The following is a 24,283-nucleotide window of genomic DNA, read 5'->3' as shown; positions in this document are numbered from 1 at the left end:
CCCTTAAACGGACAATATTTACTTAAGTACCCCCTGATATTAAAACTGAGAAGTTAATATTTAAGTAACTTAATAACATATTCACATGTTCATCTTTTTTAGTAACTGTTTTAGGTAACACTTTAGTATAGAGACCAATTCTCACTATTAACTAGTTGCTTATTAGCATGCCTATTATTAACATATTGGCTGTTTAATTAGTACTTATAAAGCACATATTCTGCTTTAATAACTATTAATAAGCAGCAAATTATGAGGCAAAAGTCAGTTAATGGTGTGTTATTGGCGAGAATTGCATCTTAAAAAAAGTGTGACCATGTTTTAGAAACCCAGTCAAATTAAATAATAGTAAAAACAACAGCAATGATTATTACGATTACAAAAATTAATACAAACCCTGAAGCTTTTATTTTGTAAAGCACATGTAGAGATGTAGAGATGGAGTTTGCTCAGTTTACTGTAACCTGAGAAGTTTTGAGACAATGAATACACATGTGCTGCATTTCACTATTCATTATAATTATTTAGCTTTTAATTAACTCACAAACCCCCTGCTTTTCATTCACAATCAATTCCTCAAATATGTCTGTCTATAATGTATATTATTCCCTGAATAGTTATCTAAAAAAGTGTCCTTCAAAATGATATGGCATGCAGCAAAAAAAGAATATAGAAACAACAAATGGACAAACAAATAGAGAATCGCCATTCTCAAAATATTAGCAGATGTGATGTTAGAGTGTATGGGAATGGCAGGTCCAGGGCTGTAGCCTGAGTGTTGGTGGTATCTCAAGTGTTTGTGAGAGCCCTTTGCTCTTGACTCAGTGTCTGACAGTGCTGTTTGGCTGGGACAGATCTTTTTTTGGGTCGAGGTTATTTTATTCTGCACTTGTACAAGGGTCCAGGTGAGAAATACAGCAGCTCCGTGTGGTTTTACATTCCTGTCAGCTGATTCCAGGAAAGAGCCTCCTCTCAGGACACAGGTGGGCGACCGGCGTGGTCACCATCCACTCACATCTCTCTGCACTTATGTTGTGACATGTATGTGCATACTTATTTCTGGTTACATTTGTTGAGTGTGCATGTTTCACACAAGCAAACGTACTTTATGTGTCAAAATGTTATACAGCAAAGAGTTTTTATTTTATTTATTTTTTTATTTTATTTTGGTTCTTAAATACAGTAGCTTTTAAACATTGGCCATGGCAGCATATGACTATAATAAAATGTCCTGTATCTGAAATACAATTTATGTTCCATTCAATATCTACATCTATCACACGCCATAAAGATTCACATAAATCATGTAGATAATATGAAACACATGCCTTTACAATAGTACAAGTGGAATTAAATTACATCAGAATTGCAGTGTATTTTTCCAGTGCACCTGTCCAATCTGTAAATAAGTTTCTGAAGTTAAATTTAATCTTCAAACTTTTAGTTTGAGATGACAGGAAAGAGAGCAGAGACAGAGACAGTGTGGCTGGGTCATGTCGCCAAGGTCTGGCCTTTTCTTTCCAAGATTCACTTTTACAATCACAACCGTCAATGTCAGCAGAAACTGTGTTGTTTGGAGACCTGAACAGACAGAGCCAGCAAACATTTGATTGTCAGTGTTATTTGGGGGAATTTTTTTTTATTTTATTTTAGGATTAAGTTTATCCTAAAATAACTTGAATGAATAAAAATTAATAAAATTATAGAGATGTGTTTTGAAGAAATTAATGCTTTTATTCTGCAAGGATACATTAAAAGTGACAGAAAAGACTTAAAAATATTTGTTTTCAACATTGATAATAAGAAATGTTTCTTCAAATCAGCATGTTGCAGTGATTTGCATATTAAAATTTTTTATAATAATGATACATTAATTAATTGCTAATTTATTAATATAAATTCATTTATAAAGCTAATTTATTTATAAATTACTAATAAATTATGTATTAATAATTTTGTAAATATATTATAGACTAGAAAACAAATTTATTAATGAATCACTAATTTATTAATATAAATTAATATATATTTATTTTTTAATTACTAATAAATTATTAATAAATAGTTTTTAATTTTTTAGAATAGGAAACAAAATGTAATCATTTTTTCACAATATTACGGTTCTTCACACTTAAAATTGCTGGGTTAAGTACAACACTGCGCTGGGAGAAATATGGACTGGATTGTTTTGACCAAGTGGTTGTTAAATGTTTAACCCAACCTTCTGGGTAGTTTTTTTTTAGCTAAACTATTGTTTAAAAATTACTACATGGCTGGCTTAAAATGAACCCAAAATAGGCTGTAAATTAAAAATCAGACACATAATTGCTAGAGGCATCAGCAAATGGTGAACATTTATTAATAAGCAATTAAAAATGTTTATTATTTAATTATAATATATTTAACTTCCTATTTATAAATGTTAGTTTCCAACCTATTTTGGGTTCATTTTAAGCAAGACATATAGTAATTTTTAAAGCAATAGTTGAGCTAAATAAAAATACCCAGAAGGTTGAATTAAACATTTGACCCAACTGTCCAAAAATATCTAAATTAACTAGTTTTTGTTTTACACTTATGTTTGAAAAACAAACAGCATTTGTGTGTTGCAGTACGTGTCGGAGCTGGCCAGAAGGGGTTTATCCTGATGGAGAAAGGTGTAGCCTAATTGTAGGTTGTAGGGGTTTGTGGGAGGAGACACACAGGGCCAGAACGACCCCTAATGGACTGACACCCCTCCGTCTTTGTGTTTGTGGCAGGTGGAGTGGGCAGAGAACTTTACGCCTGTGGGGCTTCTGCCTTCCTCTGTGCGAGTGTATTAACAAAAGAGGGCTTTTGTCGGTTAATTTGGATATGTGCGCGTGGGAGTGTCTGGAGTGCATGTGCATGAAACAATACTGCAAACGTTTAGTTTCTGCCTGTCTCTGATTACACAGAGAAGCATGCTCTATCTCTCCTGGCTGCTTTGCCTAGGCGTGCTCAACACCTGCACCGAGCCGCACCTGTTTTGTGTGTGTGGGTGTGTGTGTAAAGCTCAACTGCAACTTCACACACACTTTTCAGTAAGTTTGTGTCTGCATAATGTCACCCAGACTGAAAAACTAAAGTGAACACAGAAGGATGGGTAGATGGATACCTAGACTCGGAAATTGCAGAAATAATTGCAATTAATGTACCATATTAAACAGAAACAGTATCTTCTTGTAAAATTATTTTTACAGTGTAAATATTTTGAGAAAGAGTAAGAAGCATATGTGTCAGTTTTGTAAGACATCAGGAGTGCAGCTATGCCTCCCACTTAAATGTTAACCTTCACTCCCTCCCTCTTTTACCAGTAGTTGCTCTGCTGTGTATCTGTTTGTGTGTGTGTGTGTGTGTGTGTGTGTCCTTTGGGCCTGTTAGTATCTCTTTATTGAAAGAACAGCTGCCTTTTGCTCTTACTCATACACACAGAGATATGACTCAGTCTCTCTGAGTGCATGGAGAGTCATATGTCATGTCTTTGTTGAGGAGGAGGATCCCGCTCTCAGGGTCATGAGTCAGGCATGTGTATGACAACCAGGATGGACGGCAGGGGGGTTCTTACACTGATGATCCTTTGCTCTACTGGGGATCTTTGCACTGCAGTGGTTAGCACATATGCTAATGGTATATTGAGCTATGGTGCTCTCATGGGGACACAGATTCGATTCTGGTTTGATATGGTTCGATTCGATTCTGAACATACTTGTCTGTATGTCTGTATGTATGTCACGTATGTCACGTCACTTTAAGGCTGGAATGACACAACGTTTGTCCAGAGTTTTGTTCGGATTTACAGTATGGAAGAGCTGATGGCAGTTGCTGCAATTCCGAGCCAATCTGCAGGTTTTGAGCAGTTAAAGTGGACCAATTACAAAGAAAATAGACTCTTTTTTTTTTTTTTCAGCTCCAGGCTATGATTCCATCCAGTCAGAGAATATAAAAAAACAGCTAGAAAACAGCTTACTAACCCCAAAACAATATATAAATCACAAATTTATCTATATATCTATGTGCTATTCAATTCAATTATTGATCATACATAAAATTTAGTTTTTGATAAACCATCTTAAAAAAAGACCTGCATAGCTGGTCACCAGAACATGTTATGTTTCCAATGGTGGTGTGCCAGATGCCTTAATTTTGTAACCCAACAACTACCTTGGCCAACCATCATCACCCAGAAAGACCATACTGGTCAACCAGCTGGTTAACAGCATGGCTAGTGTATGCTGGTCCACCAGCTAGACAGGTACCAACCACAACCAGCATAAACAAGCCTGGACCACTATAGACATCCATGCTGATTTTTTCAATTTTTTTTAGCAGGTAAGGCAGTAATGTGTAGCTTATTAACATTTGGTCATGTTTGGGCCATTTGACGTGGAACTGGGCAATGAAATGTCCTGTCACTTCCTCTTGCTCAGTAGCTTAGTCATAAGACTGGCAGAGAGGCAGCTGCTCTGTGTACAAGAGCGTTTAGGCAAATTGAGTGCTTAAATAGACATGGGCAATGTGTCCTACTGTCACAGGATAAGCTAAGAGGGATGGAAGAATACACTCAGAACATTAGTTAGATTAGATATGGGCAGTGGGTCACAGTGTCAACCTGTCTTTGTTGTAGTACCACTCACACAAATCTGTGTGACCGCTGGTATTTGAGTCACAGAGCTGATGCAGCACTTACTGTGACATGTGAAATGAAGCTCTCATGGGCCATCTTTCTTTTTCTGTTTATCTGAACATAACGAGGGAAAGTCCAGGAAAGGCCCTTTGAGGGCACTGACTCACATATATAGAGAAGCACACACACAAACGCAGTTTCATCAGACACATTATGTTCGTATGTGTGAATAATCCAGTGATCAGTGACTGCCGCATAATTAGCACTCGTGTGGGATCACACACAAACACACATGCTCTTACTCACAAAAAGCTCCACTCATGAAGTGCGAGGACACAATGGCCCTCTGTCAGCGTTCATGTAAGTGTGTGTGTGTGGCTGTGTGTTCTTCCCCCCTCTTACTGGACCAGCCTCCTCCTCTCTTGGCTTCAGATGCTTCTCTGCTGGTTTTCTTTTCCCTCGCATGCTGCAAATCTGCTGATGATGGTCTGGCACGTGTGTGAACGAGAGGCAGCCTGCCAGTGCGCCAATCACACATCTCACTGTTGCCACAGCCACCGGCACTGCGTCTCCCCACTGCCCAGTTATTCAGTTCAGTTCAATTTTAATTCATTCATCACAGTTCATGTTATTTTAATGTATCAGTACTTTCACTTTCAGATATGTTTTAATTCATTTGATTTTAAATCAGTACATGTGTAGTCACAACTGAATATATAATGCCTTTAGAATTGAGGTGAGACCACTTTAGTATCTCATTTGTTTTTTATACAGCAAGGTGATTAAATAAAGAGCACTTTTGTGTAAAAAGTAAGTAAGTCCCTTATGTTCACCACAAGGCAGAATACTGTAAAAATACAGTAAAAACAGTAAATATTATTACAATTTAAAATAACCATTTCTATTATTATCTAATTTATTCTTGCAGTGGCAAAACTAAATTTTCAGCAGTCATTACTCCAGTCCTCAGTGTAACATGATCCTTCAGAAATCATTCTAATATGCTGATTTGGTGGGCAGTTTTTTTTTTATTATTATTTTCAATATTGAAAACACTTGTGCTGAAATGGTCCAGAAACTGTTAAATTTTTTTCAAGATAATTTGATGAATAAAAAGTTCAGAAGAACAGTATTTATTTGAAATAGAAATCTTTTTTAACATTATAAATATATTTACCATCACATGACTCACTGCTGAATAAAAGTTTTCCATTCTTAAAAAAAAAAAAAAAAAAAACCCAATAAGAATCATACTGGTGTCCAAACTATCCCGTTTATACATATTGCTGTTAACCACAAGACATCTTATGGATGTGTATTTTTTTCTCTTAAAGAATTAGGACAGATATCTCATACAAAGTTAATACCTAAATTAAAATGAAGTTGGAGCTCTATTAAGTGTCATATGGTAGTATTTTTATGCCAATGTTAAAATAAAAAATTAAAATAAAATCTAAGCTTTCTAGAATAAAACTAAAATAGAACTTTCTAAATATTTTAATAATATTTTTGCTTTAATATCCTATTGCTTTAACATTATAATAATAATGTTTACTTTATTATTATTATTATGTTTTTTACTTATTTGATTTTTATTCTCAAAATTAATTTATATTAAACTGGCACTAAAACACTGTCATACTTGAACAACAAATTTCATCCGGGACCTAATTTTGTAACTTTCAATGAAGGTATGAAAGTGGAACTCACAGAATAGAGTTGGTCTTGTTTGTGTGTGTTGCCAGATCCCTTCCTGTACCGTAACTCTCAATACATTTCTTTTTGGTCTTGAGCAGATGCTGTAAACAAATTCCCAATCAGAGTTTTCTCTTCAAAGTCGGAGACTTTAAAGGCATCTGCAGTGTTTGCCTTAATAGCTGATCCAGTGGGGTGCTGTGTGTGGCCTACACTTCTAATGAAGGCCTCTTTTCCTCTCGCACTCAACCCCACTCTCTTTTTCTCTCTGAAGAGAAGAAGGCACTTGGCTGCCACCATTGGCTGCTACGCAAGTAACGTTCTGCTAGTTTCATCTCATTTCCTGCGTAGATGTGCGGACAATGAAGTAGCCTGAATCAGTAGCACTGTGTCACTTTGCTATAATAACATTTAAATTACATGCTACGAGTTAGTGGGTTCATTTATGCTCTTCAAAAAGTCTAGTTTAAGCTTGCAAGTCTATGTTCCGGTATCTTCATATTATTTGTAAATCTAAGGATGTGTATGTGTGAGGGGCTGCCGTTGCGTTCGTTTTTGAATGTCATACACCAGGGTGTGGGGGATGTGGGAGCTGACGTTTCGTTTTGAGGAGGAAGTCTGTGGTCAAGTAGTTTTCTACGCTCCCCTCCACTTTATTTTCCTTCTCCATGTAGCTGCGCTTAAAAAAGTCTGGCTGTCTCTACAGATGTGGAAATCATTTTAGAGGAGAGCGTGTGTGTGTGGGAGGCAAGCGTGGGATTCAGGTCCATATGAGAGCACGTCGAAGCCTCCCCTTGCCCCAAAGCACCCTGGGAAGGCCTTGGGTTTGGCACGCTCGTAAATGAAACCCCTGTGCTAGTCAAGCTAGAAATAGCCCAGGAAAACGGCAAGAACGTGGGACCGCTCATGTATCCAGCAGAAAAACAAACTCGCCCCACTCCACATCTGACAACGCCTTTCAGCTCCTGTTTTCATTTTCTAATTTATTCTGGATTATTTGTTTACCTTTGCAAAAATACTTTTTAAGCGGTAAAGACAGAACTCTACAGACTGGAAACATACTTAGTGTGTCGTAGTATACACACTTGCACGCACACTAGATTGAAGACGTGCTGTGTGTATCGCACCGCTCTGCCTCTAATTGGTCACATTGATCATTTCCACATGGCTGTTGGCTGCACATCTGCCACTGATGTGTCCCTTCCCCCCCAGCGTCTTCATCCTCTTCCTCGAAAGCCATGGCTCCCTGGAGAGGTGCATGGTGGGAAAAAGGATGTCACCCACTAGGTGGCATGTCTCGACTCTGCACTTCCTGTTTTCTGGGTCTCTCTCTATCTCTTATCTTTGATAGTCTAATTTTGTCTTTTAATGGCCTGTTTAATACTAACTCCCACAGGTAGAGTTCATCAGCTTTCCCTGCTGGGCTGATGTCACATTTCAGCAAAAGCAGTCAGTGGGGGCCTCCTGATTACCAGGACACTCTGTCTATGTAATTACAGAGCCACATTACAAACCTTGTCTGTCAGTTTCTCCCTGCTGACAGGTTTTAAAGTCAGCATGTAGATATTTGGTTGTGAAATCACAAATGAATTTACTACATGCCTCTACATAACCCCCGGGATACTTAGTAAAGTTGGTTAATATGTAGTCAAAATTAAAAACAAAGGTAGAGTTGGAGTGGTTGCCGGAGGAATAGTCACGTGTGAGAAAACAGACGCTTGTATATTCTTGTGTTGATTGACAGACTAGATGAACAAGCTCCTCCCGAGCTTTCGGTTTAAACTGTTAAAGTTCTTTCATGTCATATTCATAGATGAAAATAGCTGTTTATAAATAATAATTTTAGCAATATCCCTCGATCAAGAGTGATGTAGTTCCACATGGCTATGATATAGGATGTAAGGAAAATTATATAAACTGTATTGTTGTTATACAACAGTTCAGTAAGCAAGACTACAATAAACACAAGTTATTATGGAGTAACTATTATTCTAGTCACATTATCGTTATGGTTATTTAATATGTTTTCGCTCTGTTGATTTCTGACTGAATCAGCATTTTTGAATGAATCAGTAGAATGCATGATTCAATGACTCATTCACTTGGTTTGCTTCTGAAGTGTTTTAAATTAATTGTTTGAAATGTTTCACCAAATAAGCATCAACATACTAGAATGATCATGTGACACTGAAGACTGGAGTAAAAGCTGCTAAAAATTCATCTTTAACATTTCACAAATAATTGACATTTGAAAACATAAAGAAAACAATTATTTTAAATTGTTATATATATATATATATATATATATATATATATATATATATATATATATATATATATATATATATATATATTGGAAATACTGTAAATGCAGCTTTGGGGGAGCATAATGCTTCTCACTTTCTGATTTGCTCTAAATCACAACTTCGTTTAATTTCTATTCGTCACTTTGTTTCCTGTTTCATCCACATTTAAAATTACCATTTGTGGCATCCAAAAAAAAAATTGTGGATAAATATGCAAATCCATGATATTTGAATGCTAGTTGATGCCACGCTCATGTGTTGGGAGTGACTGAACTGCTGACTCACTAACAATCATATTATAATCTCTATAAATGCAAGTTGAGAAATCAGCCCACACAGATAATCACTACTTACAGATTTAACTTTAGCACAGAGAGCAGATGTGTGTATATATTGTTAATAAACATAATTTGCTGTGCATATCTCCCTCATGTCTCAAGTTATCACACTGGTTTACGTACATGTAAACTCTGGGGTGAACATGTTCAGACTGCTCTCTCTGACTGCGCCATTGTGTTTGCAAGAAAGAAAGAGACTTTGAAGTCGCTCTGACTCAGTCATGGCACAGTGACACAGACAAAACACATCAGTGAGATCCAGAGTTTTAAATCGCTACAGGTACGATGACTGTTTACTTAATGTAACAACTGCAAAGAGAGGCAGACACAGAGGAAAAGAGAGCGATATAGAGGGCAGGAGAGAGAGAGGTAGATGAACAGATGCATGTAAACCCGTCTGTCTTGTCTGGGGCCTATAGGCTGTACGCAGGGCCCGGGATTGTTTTGGCTGTCTGAATCAAAAGCCTCCGCGGCTGAATTCAATCCCAGTGTTTACTCGTGCTCTCTCACCCCCTCCCACCTCTGCTCAGCTCCACAAACACACACACAGATCCTCTGTGTCTTATCCATACAGCTGCCCCACCCAGCACTGTACCTCCACAGTCTTTCCTTTTGACGGCCACCTATGACATCTCTCACACGTGTTTATTAGCTAAAGATGGCCCATGGTCTTTATAGGTCCCAGATTGTAGACTCACTAAGGTGTTTGCAGTGTTTTCTAAATGTTCTTTGAGTTATAATGTAACTTGCTTTTGGTTTAAAGCTATTATGATTGCTAGCTTTGTTTAATTATATGTTGTGACTTGCTTTTCGTATTCATATCATATTCACAGTTCTTAGAACATTTTACTATAATGGTGTAATCTCATACATACACATATACACACACACACGCATATATATATATATATATATATATATATATATATATATATATATATATATATATATATATATATATTGTCTGTGTGTATATTGTCTGTGTCACTCATACATACACATACCGTATACACACCACACACATGCATGTGTATATATATATATATATATATATATATATATATATATATATATATATACTGTATATATAATAGGTCACAATTTATTTTAGAGTCCAAATATTGCAATTAACAAACCATAAACTACGACTTTTGCCTCAGTACACTCCTAATTTGCTGCTTATTAATAGTAAGGTAGTTGTTATGTTTAGGATTAGGATGTAGAATACCGACATGCAGAATATGTGCTTTATAAGTACTAATAAACAGCTAATATGTTAATAATAGGCATGCTAATAAGCAACTAGTTAATAGTGAAAATTGGTCCCTATATTAAAGTGCTACCTATAATATTATATATCATATATAATAGCATATATACAATATAAATTTCACAATATTACAGTTGTTGTTATATTTTTGACAAAATAAAGCCTTGTTGAGCATAACAGACTTCTTACAAAACCACAAAAAATCGTACCGACCCCAAACTTTTTATTTGTGTACAATTTTTTTTTAATTTAGTCAATAATAATAGTTTTTAATGTCTGATTGTAATTTTTAATGAATGAATATTTAAATTTTTTTTAATGAATGATTGTTTGTTTTAACTTGCTCTTCTTCTGAATGGACATTTCTCCTCAAGTTTTAGCAAACTTGCTTTTGGTCTGGCTCCATTCTGCTATGTATCACCCACTTTTCCCACCTAATTAATTCCCGATGGGAAAAAGTCCCACCCAACATATTTTCTTGTTTATTGTCATGTTTCACTCGAAAATACATCACATTACTCAAGTAAAATGGGTTACAAAAAGCAGTTCATGTCAATTTTAACTATGAAGAAACAAAGACCTGCAGTCTTCTTAGAGGAACTACTTTAGGACCGAAACATGACATAAACAATTCACAAACACAAGTGTACCACAACCTGAATGTAACTACCCATCCATCCCAGCTCTTTTACCTAGTTCTTCACCAATCCTCAGGGGATGGCTTGACTACTCATCACCTTCTAGAAATACCCAATGAAAAACAGCAGAGGAAGAGAGAAAGAGAACTGCTTTTCTCATATGTCTGCATTGTTGGCTCGGTCCCAGTGAAAACTGTGTGTTTAGGCTGATGGAGTTATGAATGTTCTTTCTGGATGAAACTCAGAAAGGCTTTTTAAATATGTTATTAATGGCTATAAGGCCTGTATTTCTTGGGAGAAGAAACTGTTTGAGTTGGACAGATGAGAGAGCAAAACAATCCGAAATGATAAAAATACATGTAGGTTCAGATTCGCATTCAGTATTTATTTCAGATGTATGGCCCATTGTGCCGTGCTTCTCAGAAACAGGCGATTTTCCTTTCGTCCCTCTGAAATATCAGATTTCTGCTATGTTTGGAAGATGATGTTTTTTGTTTTTTTTTGATTCCTCAGCAGTTTGTTGTAAATTTGCCCTTTAATTACATTGCATAATTTTCCCTAGTATTATCTCTACTTGAGTATTCACAGTCCGGCGTGTTTTCAGTTAAAATCACAGTGCGGCTGAGGATATGATTTCATTCAAATCGTTGACTTCACTGATGTTTAGTTAAACTGCCGCAGAGCTTAGCGGGCTTTATTTTTCCTACCTACATTTTACTGCTGAGGGGGACACAGATCACAGCCTACGGTACATCCTGTAAGGAAACACGGGGAAGGAGTTTCAGGAGGGCAGGTGTGGGGGTGGAAGAGCCAGACGGAGCTGTGCTTGGGAAACCGTTCCAGTGAGGTTGTTTCGAAAGGGAACATAGTCAGAACAGCCCTTCACTGCTGACAGGAAAGCTGTCATTTCCTCAGGTGTGAAAACATTGAAATCTTTTTTCACATCACCTTTTGGGACTTCATGTTTTAACATGAGGTGTTTATACACATGGAAATATAACACATGGAAGTTTAAAACCTTACATTTTTTAGCAGCAGCCATAATAAATTAAAACAAATTAAATAGCGATCAGCTGGATTTTGTTTTTATATACTGATTTATTTATTTTAGGATTCAAATCTGTATCCCTGTGGGGAGCACCACAGCTCTAATGTGCTGTAAACATGCGCTACTGCTACACCACGACTCCAATAGTAGTGGTTTATTGAATCATTGATTCTAATGAGACTCCTTGTCTCGTTTCTTTGTTATTTAGACCTGTAGCACAGTTGTGGTTTATCTTTTGATTTTGGTAAACATTTCATCAGTGTCATTCATAATAGTGGCCTTTTAGTGGTTGCACAACAGTAAATATCTTCAGGCAAGAGCTACATTGGTGTTTATACATCTGTGGTGACTTCACTTGGATATTTGACAAAGTTGTTGATTTTAGTAAAGAATAGATGTAAGTTAACATGAGTAACAGGAGTATACTTTAATGATGATTCAATATTGTTAATAACTTTCTATCATCTGCAAACATTGGAAATAATCATTATTGATGGATCCATGACTCACATTTATATATCAACATCAATTCTGTATTTTGAGAGACAAAACACCTTAGTGAACACCATTTATCTTTATTTACAAAAAGTCTTAAAGGTACAGTAGCAAACATTTATTTGCTATTAAAGTGGCCTTTAATAGTCTTCATTTGAAAGCTTGTGGCATAAACCATCTTGCACAATTGGCACTTGTTTATTCTATTTCACATAAAATGTGTATGATAGATTTGATATTTCTCTTCTGTGGTACAGTGTGTATTGGGTTTGTTGACCCTTTTTTTCATGACTCTTTTGGTCATGTGATTTAGTATCAATATACATTACTGTTCAAAAGTTTGGGGCTAATTAAGAAAATATTACTTTTATTGATCTTGGATGTGTTAAATTGATCAATTGTGATGGCAAATACTTTGTTCCAAAACAAAAATCTGTTCTTTTGAACTTTGTATTAATCAAAGAATCCTGTGGGGGAAAAAGTATCACACTTTTCAAAAAATTGTTAAGCAATTTTAAACATTGATATTAATAAGAATTGTTTCTTGAGCTCCAAATTAGCATATTAGAATGATTTCTGAAGGATCATGTGACACTGAAGACTGTAATAGATGCAGTAAATTCAGCTATGCTTTCTCAGGAATACATTACATTCTAAAATTTATTAAAATATAAACAGTTATTTTAAATTGTAATAATATTTCACTGTATTTTTATGGTATTTTGAATGAAATAAATGCAACCTTGGTGAGCATAAAATACTTCTTTCAAAAAATCTAAAAAAAAACAAACAAACTTGATGTATAATAAATATTATAAACAATAAACATTAGTGTATATTTATTACATATATGTGCCTTTTTCATGAATAGGAAAAGTTAGTGTTTGATAAGTGAATTGGTGAGCTATATTAATGCTAGACACCATTCACATCAATGTGGTGAATTTAGTGGATGCTTAAAGGACGGCAGTAAAGTCAGACAAAGCTCATGTTGTGTCTTCTTTGGCGGAGTGTGTTTGTCTGGCAGGTCACTCCAGCAGTCACCAGTGTCCAGTGGGGGACTTTGAGTATCCAACAACATACTGCAGTGTTCCTGTGTTTCTCTGCTTTTTGGAGCAGCAAGGTGGAACGTCGGTCTCATTTGGTGACTCGGGTGGCTCATTGGTTTTGGCGGGTAACGCTGAGGATACGTGCATATGTGTATGCATTTATAGCTGGCCTCTTTCACTGCAGTTACAGAAATAAACAGCACCCACAGACCGACAGACTGCACACTTTTGTCTCAGCCTAGATTCCTCAGTGGCAGAGATGTGATATTCCTGTGGCTCCGAGCCAGGCAGACAGTCATATACCCCTGTCTCCACATTCACAACATCTCTCTCACTCTTTGTCCACCTTGTCTTATACATAGCCCCCCCCCAATCCTCTGAGTCTCACACACGGATGCAATCATGTGTTGCCCGCGCTGCATTCATTGGCCGTGCTCAGTATAAATAAATTCAGACAGGCTTTGCCTGTCTCTGCATCGGTGTACCCTTACTCTCTACTACGCTGGCCTCTATAAATAAACACTCTCATCACAGGAAGCAAACACTGGAGGCTGCCCTATACGCTTTGGCTGGGCTGAGACTGAGGTACGACAGGAAGAAACAGAAAAAGTTGTAATGGTTACATGTGTATATGTATATCCAGTTTTGAGGCCATTCCCAGCAGTAACTTCCACTAAACAACTCACAAAGTGTTTTACAATTCAAATGAACCATTGTACCGCCGGGTGTGACGTTGAGAGGGGGTTTTCAACTGCGGCTACAACTGTGGAGTAGGTGGTTATGGCATTTCACCTGTTCCAAAGGGTTGTTGTGTCTGTGTAGAATTATTGGAGAGTTAGTTATATCTGTGGAATATAGTAGTCTATAGAAGAATCAATGCTAATAAGAGCATGTAAGATAAAGAAAAGGAAATTTCTTTTAAAAGTTTAAAATGCATGCGCCACGTTCTTAGAAATGTAGTCTTTTCCTCACATCTAGAAAATATTTGCAGACAGGGCACACCCATTAATCATTATTTTCAGGTTTTTAAATATAAAGAGAATTTATTTATTTGTTTGTTTGTTAGATACATCATGAACATGGACAGTGTGTGCCTATTAATCATTATTTTATTCATTATAAGTATACATTTAATTTATTATACATTTATTATTAAATACAAATATTTTTTGTTTATTTATTTTTCTATTTTACAAATATTGTAATATCATTAAGGGTTTTCTTGGGTAGGGGGCATTTTATTTTACATGTTCTTTATCTTTTATATAATATACATATATTTAAAAATGGTCTAACATTTTTAACATTTTTTTTAATTAATTGATGCTGACTAAACAAATGTGCTGCATGTCATTGATTCACATCATGCAGGCCTTAGAAAATTTTATAATAAATTAATAATATTGTTATAATTTCCCTTCTAAATGTACTCTGAAAATTAAACAAAAATCTTCAGGCTCTTTCTCATCTTTTTTTTCTCGCTTTTTGCAATATTCATTGCTATTGTATGTCATAATAACCATTGCAACTATGTGTGTGTGTATGTGTGCAGGTTTATCTGAAGGCACCTATGATCCTGAATGGAGTGTGTGTGATCTGGAGAGGCTGGATTGATCTTCAGCGTCTGGATGGGATGGGCTGTCTTGAATATGATGATGAGAGGGCACAGGTACAGACTACAGACAAACCACCATGTACTGTAAAACTATTTTGTGCCTTACATACATCAGAAATGACTGACCACTGTCTGGCTTCCTGTCTTTTTGTGTCTTTATACAGCAAGAGGATGCTCTAGCCCAGGCAGCCTTTGAGGAAGCCCGCAGAAGGACCCGTGATTTTGAGGACAGGGATCGCTCGCACCGTGAGGACATGGAGGTGAGAGCCAGAGTGAGTGAGGATGTGTGTATGAGTGTGTGAAGTTTCAATCAGTTAGTGCATGCTGAAAAACGGATATGTTCTCATAGGAGTTCTTGTCTGAGTGTGTGTGTGTGTGTGTGTGTGTGTGTGTGTGTGTGTGTGTGTGTGTGTGTGTGTGTGTGTGTGTGTGTGTGTTTGTATACTATGTGTGTGCATATGTGTACATGTGTTTTCCACTTGTGCATGTACAATACTTCTTTATGTGCTTTTTATGCATAATCTTTACCTAATTCCTCTTGCTAATATTTTGATTGACAGCCACTGCCAAAATATTTGATGCTTTAAGGAGCAGTTCACTGAAAATACCATTTTTTTAGTAGCTCCCAAGCAGGCAGATGATGAAGTGGTGCCACCGGCATCTTTTCTTATGGGTCAAGCTAAAGTGGTAGGGTGAATCTCACAAAATCATGTCTAGATCACATCTCACCCCAAAATAAGAGCATAATATTTTGGACAAAGGAAATGAAGCCTTTTATTAGGATATTTCTGCAATGTCACATTATTAATTCATGACAATTAACTAAAATATGTCATTACTGTAATGCATCCGGACATTTGACTTTTGTGGGATTTTTTGTAATTATTATTATTCTCAAAGATGATTAATATTTTAAGAAATTGCAGTTTTTAAAAGAAAAATCAGAGTATAAGTGATATCTAAATCTTTTTTATATTAATGAAACTACTGATTATATATATTTTTATATTACAAAAATGAGAATAAAATATTTTTTAATTATAATGTGAATAATTGTCATGGAAATAAAATCAGTTAAACCTAAAAGGTTCCATTAATTCTGTAAGTCATGTAAGAATTTACTAAACAGCATTTCAACATGAAAATGACTATCTCTGAAAGTCATTTTTACATGAAAGAAGAAGTTGTGAATTCTGTCTCCTTTGAAAATTGCACTGCAGGAGCAGGTAAATAAATGCCACCTCAACAACATTTCTGTCTGTTCCCTGATGTCTTGAGAGCTCTTGACGTAGCTTAACAGCTTGTCTGGGGCAATACTGATTTGATCACTTGTCATTTAGCAGATGCCGATGGCACAGCTCAGTCATTTAATAACTCAGGAGGTAAGACAACAATTTAGGATTTTATGTAGTGAACTGCTGCCTTGATTTTCTGTTTACTATAAATCATTCAGACTAAAAGCATAACGAAGAAGGGCATGTTTGTTTCTTAGCATTTTGTATGTTTGCTTGCATATATGTGAGTTTGTGTACGTGTAAGCTATTGAAGTGCTTTACTTGTTTACTCATGGCTTAGTGCATGAAGTGTCTTTGCATTGTAAGTCCTCAAATATAATCATTCTACAGTCAATCCAAACTGCACTCTTAAGATGAAAACCAAATTGTGTTTTTTTAGGACCCTGTGGCATCAAAAATCTGGGACTGATGGCCTTCAAGGACCAGGGTCGGTCTCCTCTGCTTCTCTCTATCCTTGTGTCATGCACTAAACCGTGTCTGTCTGTAAGTGTGTGTACGTGAGTGTGTGTTTCACAAGAGCATGTGCATGAGAGAGCATCTCTGTGTCTTTATGTATTCTACGCTGTGTGTGTGTTTGTGTGTTTACTGTGTCTGTATGTGTTAGTAGGTACATGTACTGTAGGTTTGTGTTTCTATAAACGAGTGAGATTTCAGGCTTCAGTAGGCAACTTTGGGCTACGGGTCTTATACAGTAATCACTAAAAAAACGTTCTACCAGTGCGATAGACCCCCAGCTCGCTCTTCTCAGACCTCTGTAATGGAGACCAGACTTCTATCCCAAGATTCCTCACTGCCCCGCCCACCCACTCCCCTGCTGCAAAGCCCTCTGGGAGCTCTCAGGCACAGCTTGGCAGCACATGACCAGAAAGATTCCCCTTATGAACCGCCGCCTTTATATTCCTCCCTCCTAATCTACACCCTCAGGCGTTCCTTTACACTCTCTTCATCCTCTCTTCCAAAATCAATCATGCCAAGGTCTCTTTTTTAAATAGATCTGGCTGCTTATGAAAATCAAATTTCTTACTTATTGCAGTCAGGCGATCTGTGACTCACGGGCCAAATGTTTTTCCCTCAAAGCTCAAAGTCACTGTGAGCGGTGGAAAAATGAAACCCTGTAATTATTCTATAATTCATGCTTTCTCATCCCAGCAGTGTGGAGTCTGACCCTCGTTCAGAGCTTGTTTTCGAGCTGCACTGTTCGGTTGGCTTTATTTTGGAAAGCGAATAACACTTGAGCTCGGATCGAACCTCTAGCCTTCGCGTTACAAATATTAAACTCCACACTGCATAGAAACAGCTTTTGAACATTATAAATGTATTTACTGACACACTTGATCAATTGAATGCATCCCTGCTTAATAAAAGAATTAATTTCTTTAAAAAAATTCTTATTAACTCCAGACTTTCAAATGGTGAACACTTAAAAATAAAAGTTCCAAAAAGTGGTTTTCACAATGATGCTGTAGAAGAACCATTTTTGTGTCCCCAAAGAACCTTTCAGTGAAAATATCTTAAAATAACCATTGTTTCTTACTGAAAAGAACATTTTAATAGTCTAAATAATCTAAATAATCTAAAACCCTTGTGTGTAATGCATAGGTTCTATGGATGCTCTTCACAGAACCGTCAGAACCTTTATTTGTAATAGTGTAATATATAAATAATACTGCAGTGCAAAACAAACCTAGCTGTGTGAAGTCTGATCTTCGTTCAGAGCTTGTTTTTGAGCTGCATTTTGGTGGCCTTTATTTTTGGAAAGCGAATAATACTTGAGCTTGGATCGTACCTTGAGCTTTCACGCAGTACAATGGTCACATATCTGTGGTCAAATCTCAAAACTCCATCATCTGTAATTGGATAAAAACCAGCACAATAGCAGTCTGGATCAGCAGAAAGCCAACGTTTTCTGGGAAAGTGGGCCAGGTTCGTTTCAAAAGGATGAACAATGCATTTAGAGACTTCAAAATCACTTATGACCTCACCGAGAGACAAAAAGGAACATTCGCTGTGCGTAAACACTTATTTGTCCTCTCTCGGCGTGTCTTAATGCGGTTCCGTCACTGTTTGTCTATGCAGGGAGTCCAAGGGGGCGAATCAAAGCTGAAAGATATCGAAGAGTGTAATGGCCTTCTGCGTGATAGATGGTAAAGAGATGGATGAAAAATAGATAGGCCATTTTTCATGAAACCCAGGCCTTTACTGCAGGTGGGATTAGAGCATGAGTGATGTTGGGCCAGTGCAAGTATTAATATGTCATTAGTATTGATCTTTTTCATTAGCAGCGCTGTCTGCCCGGCAAAATCTAAGCACTATTGACTTGTGGTACAGGAGAGTGCTTCAGCTGGGCTCCGTATGATCGATGCTGCGTCCTCTCATCCACACAAACACACTTTTTCAAAGCTTAAATACTACAGAGCAAGCATAAAAAAGCTTTTTGTGCTTTATAAAGCCCTATAGATATATATAGCATCTTCTGGTTTTGTGCAGCATTTTTATTATTTACTGCCCTGCCGAAACATAAAAAAAAGAAAGAAAGAAAAGAAACTTAAACTTAAACTTACACCTAGCTGATTTGTTGGGATTACCTGGTCAGCCTGGTCTGTTGGCTGGTTTTTACTGGGGTTTTGTGTATTTTTCTGCTGGTTATGGTGGTAGACCATCTGGCTGCCCAGCAATTTATGAGACCAGCTGAAATCAGCTAAGACCAGCAAACCAGTTTGTGTTGGTTTAAGCGTCGTTGTTTTTTTTAAATTTGTAATTTTATTTCTTTTTCAGCAGGATAATTTCTAATCAACATTAATGTCACATTTCACATGTTTGTTCTAAAATATAAAAATACATAAAAAGCAACATTTCAGAAATAATTAGAATAAAAGTACAGTATATACTAGTAAGATTATATATATATTATATATATATAATTATATGATTATATATATAAGTTCTGTCAAACAATTAATCTCGATTCATCGCATCCAAAATAAATGTTTTTGTTCACATAATATGCATGTTCTCTGTATATTTATTATGTATATATAAATACACATACATACAATATATACTTTGAAAATATTTACATGACTATATTGTTTATATTCATATAATTTATATTATAAATATATTTAATATATATATTTTTTTAAATATATACATGCATGTGTGTGTATATATATATATATATATATATATATATATATATATATATATATATATATATATATATATATACATGCTACTTCTAGTAAGTAAGAAAAGGATGTTCACCAAGGCTGATAAGAAATACAATAAAAACATTAATATCATCAAATATTATTACAAATTAGAATAACTGTTGTCTATTTTAATTTATTTTAAAATGTAATTTATTCCTATGATGGCAAAGCTGAATTTTCAGCAGCCATTACTCCAGTCTTCAGTGTCAAACGGTCCTTCAGAAATCATTTTAATATGCTGATTTGGTCCTCAAGTAACATTATTATCAATGTTGACAACAGTTGTGGTGTTTAATATTTTTGTGTAAACCGTGATACATTTTTTTCTGTATTCTTTGAGTACAAAGTTCAAAAGAACAGCATTTATTTGAAACAGATATCTTTTGCAACATTAGAAAAAATGTCTTTACTGTCACACTTACATTTACTCACTTAGCAGATGCTTTTATCCAAAGCCATTCACAAATGAGGAATACAAGTGATTCATCATAAAGAAGCAATTTAATGTGTCCCTGCTGAAAGAAGTCTTACTCATCTCAAACCTTTGAACAGTAGTGAATAAATAACAAGCAGCGCATCACTAGACAAATACGTTTAATTTTGCAGTTCACCGAAATCATGTAGAGCTCGCTAAAGCATATTGTTTACAGTAAGTTTATGCACCAGACTGCTTTGTTTTTGTGCGTATAACAGCTATAACAGCTTCATCTGTTAATGCGTACGCTTAAAGATGGGATTCCCAGGCGTCGGGTTGAGTAAAAACAGCCTTGCGTAGCTCTAGGGTTAGAACGTGCTATAATCGCCGGTTGCACAGATGATGACCTCACACTATGTGAGATACTCTATGTCTGCCTCTTCGTCTATCTTTCTCTCACCGTCTGCCTGTCTGTCTGTCCGTCCGTCTGCCCTGTCTGTGCTCAGACATCTATGTCAGAGAGAGATTTAGACATAGGCACATAAACATATGTATCTGTGACAAGGCCATCAGTCATATCTTTATTTTTAAGGCTAGTGATTTGAAGACTCTTCCCCCTGACTAATGACTAATGTCTGCCACTTCAACCAAAAAAAGCAGCTCAATTTTTAGCGTCTAGACTGAAGTTGATCTCTGCCATCCCCTGCTGGACACAAAGAGCAATTGCATGTTGGCTGCAAACTATTACTTGTATTGTGTTTGTAGTTTGAGAACTAACATGTGAGCAACTCAGGCACAGCTCAACTATTTTAACTGTATTCTGTCTCTGTCCCGGTTTGTTTGTTGGGTTGCGTGGGTGTTTGTTCGTGTGTGTGTGTGTGTGTGTGTGTGTGTGTCTGTGTGTGATGACCCAGCCCAGGCGACAGCAGGACCCCAGCCCTGGCTCCAACATGGGCAACACTGATGATCACAAGATGCGCTAGCGGCATTCACCAAAGTGGGCAGGGATAGGGTCACAAGACCTCCAACACCACGGCAATCTCATCTCCTGATGCCTTGTTTATCACAGGACAGACCAAAGTCCACACTGGTGGGGATTTTCGGATGGGATGTTTGGTGAAGGGGCTGGGTGGGTTGGGCTGGGCTGGTATTGATGTGAGTCAGAGATTCATTCGCATTTGATTTAGTCCCTCGTTTCTTCTTGGGATTTTTGCACTATGTGATACGTTCAGTTTAAGTCCCCCATATCGCCTTTCGGTATGCATGGTTTTCCTACTTATGTTTGCTCTTGTTTCCCCCTATGCAAGGCATCTTATTTTATCCTATTGTAATGAAATGGCATTTTTTAATTATTTTATTCGTATTGTGTGTGAAAGTCAGGATGTTTACTTTTTGTATTTTCATTTCCTCTATATATAAACATGTCTGTCCTTGTGCTTTGTAGGAGAAACTAGTAAACGTCACTAGGTAGTTTTGTGCAGTAGAGTAGAATTATTTTTTTTTGATGTCTAAAATCAAGAAAGAGGCTGCTGATGTTGTGAACGAGGAGGTCTTTTCTTCTACCATCCTTCTCCGTGTGCTCTGTCTTCCACTCTCTTCCTGTAACAGTCAGCTGAAGCATGCTTTGAAAGTGAACCGAGAAGCAGGAAGTGAATATTGAGGTCAGTGTTACTCTACACAAAATGAGGCAGAGATTCGGTTTTTCACCCTACATCTGCTTTTTCTTTCATTAACATTAATGTTTTACCCATTTAGTTTGTTTTAAGCAGTGTTTGCTGCACAGGCTATTTTACTCTGGAACTCTTAAAAATTAGTTAATACATTTTTCAGTCATTGAAGACTTCACTTTCACTTCGTCAAATACCACACTTTTTATTTTTTTGACAACTACATTATTTCCCTCTATGTTTTTTTTTTTTTGGTTTTTAATGAGATTTTGACATTAAATCTCCCTCCATTCTTATAAAACCATGTGAATTTATGCAATTTACAATATATACCAGATAGGACTTTTTTAACACTCAGGAGCCGTAAAGACAAAAAAAATGACAGTAATATTTGTAAATCGTATTATCTGTGACTTCCAGACAGATCTAAAATTCCTGAACATTTTTACATCTGCCTCTGTTATTGTATATGCAAGTAAGTATAATCATAAAACTGGGATAAAACATTCTCCACCAGGTCAAATAGAAGATATTTGTGTGCCCTTTGGTCAAAGGTCCTGAATCTGTTTAAGCTGATTTAGTGTTTTGGGACAGTCAGTGCCGTTGGATTGGATGTTAGCTGTTAAAGGAAAATCAGTGATAAAGAGAAAGGAAAGTAGGGAAGGAAAGTCAGGTTAGAAACCAAGTTGCTCTATCATTAAAGCTTGTAACAGAACAAGAACATAACTATATGACATAAACAGAATCACAAATTGCTATCCAATGACATTTGATTTTGAACATAATATTTAACGATGCATCGTTTCTATGTTGTTTTTTATTTTCCACATCCAATGGTAAGGATTTAAGGGCCAAGATTTCTTTTTTTGGGTGGGATGCTGAAGTCAGAAGGTACGGCCTACCTCTAGCTTAAACCAAATATACACAAATGAGAGCTTATTTATAGAGAGCAAGTTCATGTTGTCTGAGTTTTGAAGAAAAGCTAATGTTGGTTTAGTAGAACGTTAAAGCTTTATATAGTTGGAGTGGGCTTTCATACCACACAGTGGTCAGAGACTGGGCACCAGGAGGTTACTGAGGTCTGGATATATTTTGAAGATGCCAGAGACAGAGAACTTGACCAAATCAGAGTCCGCAAAGCAGTCCTGCTTTAATTAGTCTCGCAGATCAACTCACTGCTTCTAGGTGTGTCTTGTGCTGTGTATCAAAGAAGTAACCTTTGCTGGCCCTCTGTTAGTTTCTCTCTCACCCCTTTACTTAATGCTGGCATTAAGGCAAAATACAGTACACACCAGGTAGTGGATGGTTCTTTTTTAATGAATGAATAAATAAAATGTTTATTTTCTTATTTGTTTTAAGTTATTGATGCAGGTATACGTTTGTTTCATTATCAGGTTCCGCTATGATGAAATGTGTATTTCTGTATTGATATATTGCTTTCCTTTTCCCCTTTGCCCCCCTAAAGACGTGGGGATGCTTTTATATGGTCTTTGGTTTTAGCTCTTTTTCTCTTTTTAATTTTAAGCAAGGAGGACTGTTAACTGAAGTGTTATGTTTGATTTGTTTCTTATTAAACTTGTTACAAACCATATTCTCATTCATTATAGTGTATGTGTGTGTATCTTTTTTATGCAGTTCAGTGGAAAAATATTTTTTTCTGTAGCAGATCGTGTGCACATTTAAATTACCATTGTTGTGTCCTAAAAATCACTGCTTGACACATCAATTTTTATGTTAACTCAAAAAGGTAGTTCCACAATGTAATCTCCATCACATTTCTGAATACGTGTTGTGTTTAATCAAATAAAATCTTAAACATGGAATAAAATGCAAATGTTTAAAATAAAACTCCTTTGTGTTGCTATGTGAACACAATTAACTAATATTTTTTATATGTTTTATAACATAATTACAGCTTGAAATTACACACTATAAAATTATATTATTGTCTTGTTATATAGACTAATATTCGTACACAATATTTGGCTGCTACAAGCTGCAACAAGTAAAGCTGAAACAAGTAAATGGATGTTTTCTTGCAGTAATGATGATTTCACAGTTGACTGTAAAATAATAAGCCAAAGCTGGTAATCTGGATTCCACTGAACAATATAAATTGCGTACAATCACTGCTCTGGTAAGATCATTCATATTTCTTTATAATAAGTCAGAGTTGTGCAGCTAGCAATGCATAGAGCTATAATACAGTCCTCTGTCTCGTGGGCTGACAATGACTACTGGATGTTGTGGAACAAATCGGATGCAGTAATAGACTTGGGTCAGAAGGAGAAGCCAGAGAGAAGAGTTCAGGAGCTGTGGAACCTTAGAGGGCTGATCTGGCATCCTGCCTGGCTCACTGTAAAAGGACAAGAACTCTGGCTACCAATATTGCAAAAATGCTTGAGTGCTTTATTTTTGCCATCAGAGATTCCAAGCCTGATGAAACCTTTACTGTTATTTTGAATGAGGATGTCATCTGGTGCACATGGAATGATGGTTGGAAGGAGACCACTGACTGTGCTGGAAAGCTGGAGATCCAGTCAGATGTGATTTGCTCACTACATAAGATCTCCACTATCAGCGAAGCCTGCTTTG

General features: G+C 36.4%; 1 protein-coding gene across 10 annotated transcripts in view; it reads left to right on the top strand.

Moving 5' to 3' along the window:
• Positions 1 to 23,289, top strand: part of cbfb (core-binding factor subunit beta) — a 35,765-nt gene extending 12,476 nt beyond the window's left edge. The window contains exons 4-8 of one of the 10 annotated variants that reach the window (XM_042744014.1): positions 15,037 to 15,153; positions 15,264 to 15,359; positions 16,443 to 16,481; positions 16,774 to 16,821; positions 20,941 to 23,289. In XM_042744014.1, coding sequence (XP_042599948.1) covers positions 15,037 to 15,153; positions 15,264 to 15,359; positions 16,443 to 16,481; positions 16,774 to 16,803 — 282 coding nt within the window. In that variant the 3' untranslated portion in view covers positions 16,804 to 16,821; positions 20,941 to 23,289. Of the gene's footprint in view, positions 1 to 15,036; positions 15,154 to 15,263; positions 15,360 to 16,439; positions 16,482 to 16,773; positions 16,822 to 20,935 lie in introns of all 10 variants that reach the window. The other 9 variants (XM_042744013.1, XM_042744011.1, XM_042744010.1 and 6 more) reach the window with 9 other exon arrangements.
• Positions 23,290 to 24,283: the final 994 nt, after the last annotated feature.

Source organism: Cyprinus carpio, chromosome B18 (genome assembly GCF_018340385.1).
Source record: "Cyprinus carpio isolate SPL01 chromosome B18, ASM1834038v1, whole genome shotgun sequence".
NCBI lineage: Eukaryota > Metazoa > Chordata > Actinopteri > Cypriniformes > Cyprinidae > Cyprinus > Cyprinus carpio.
This window is presented reverse-complemented; position numbering and strand designations above follow the sequence as displayed.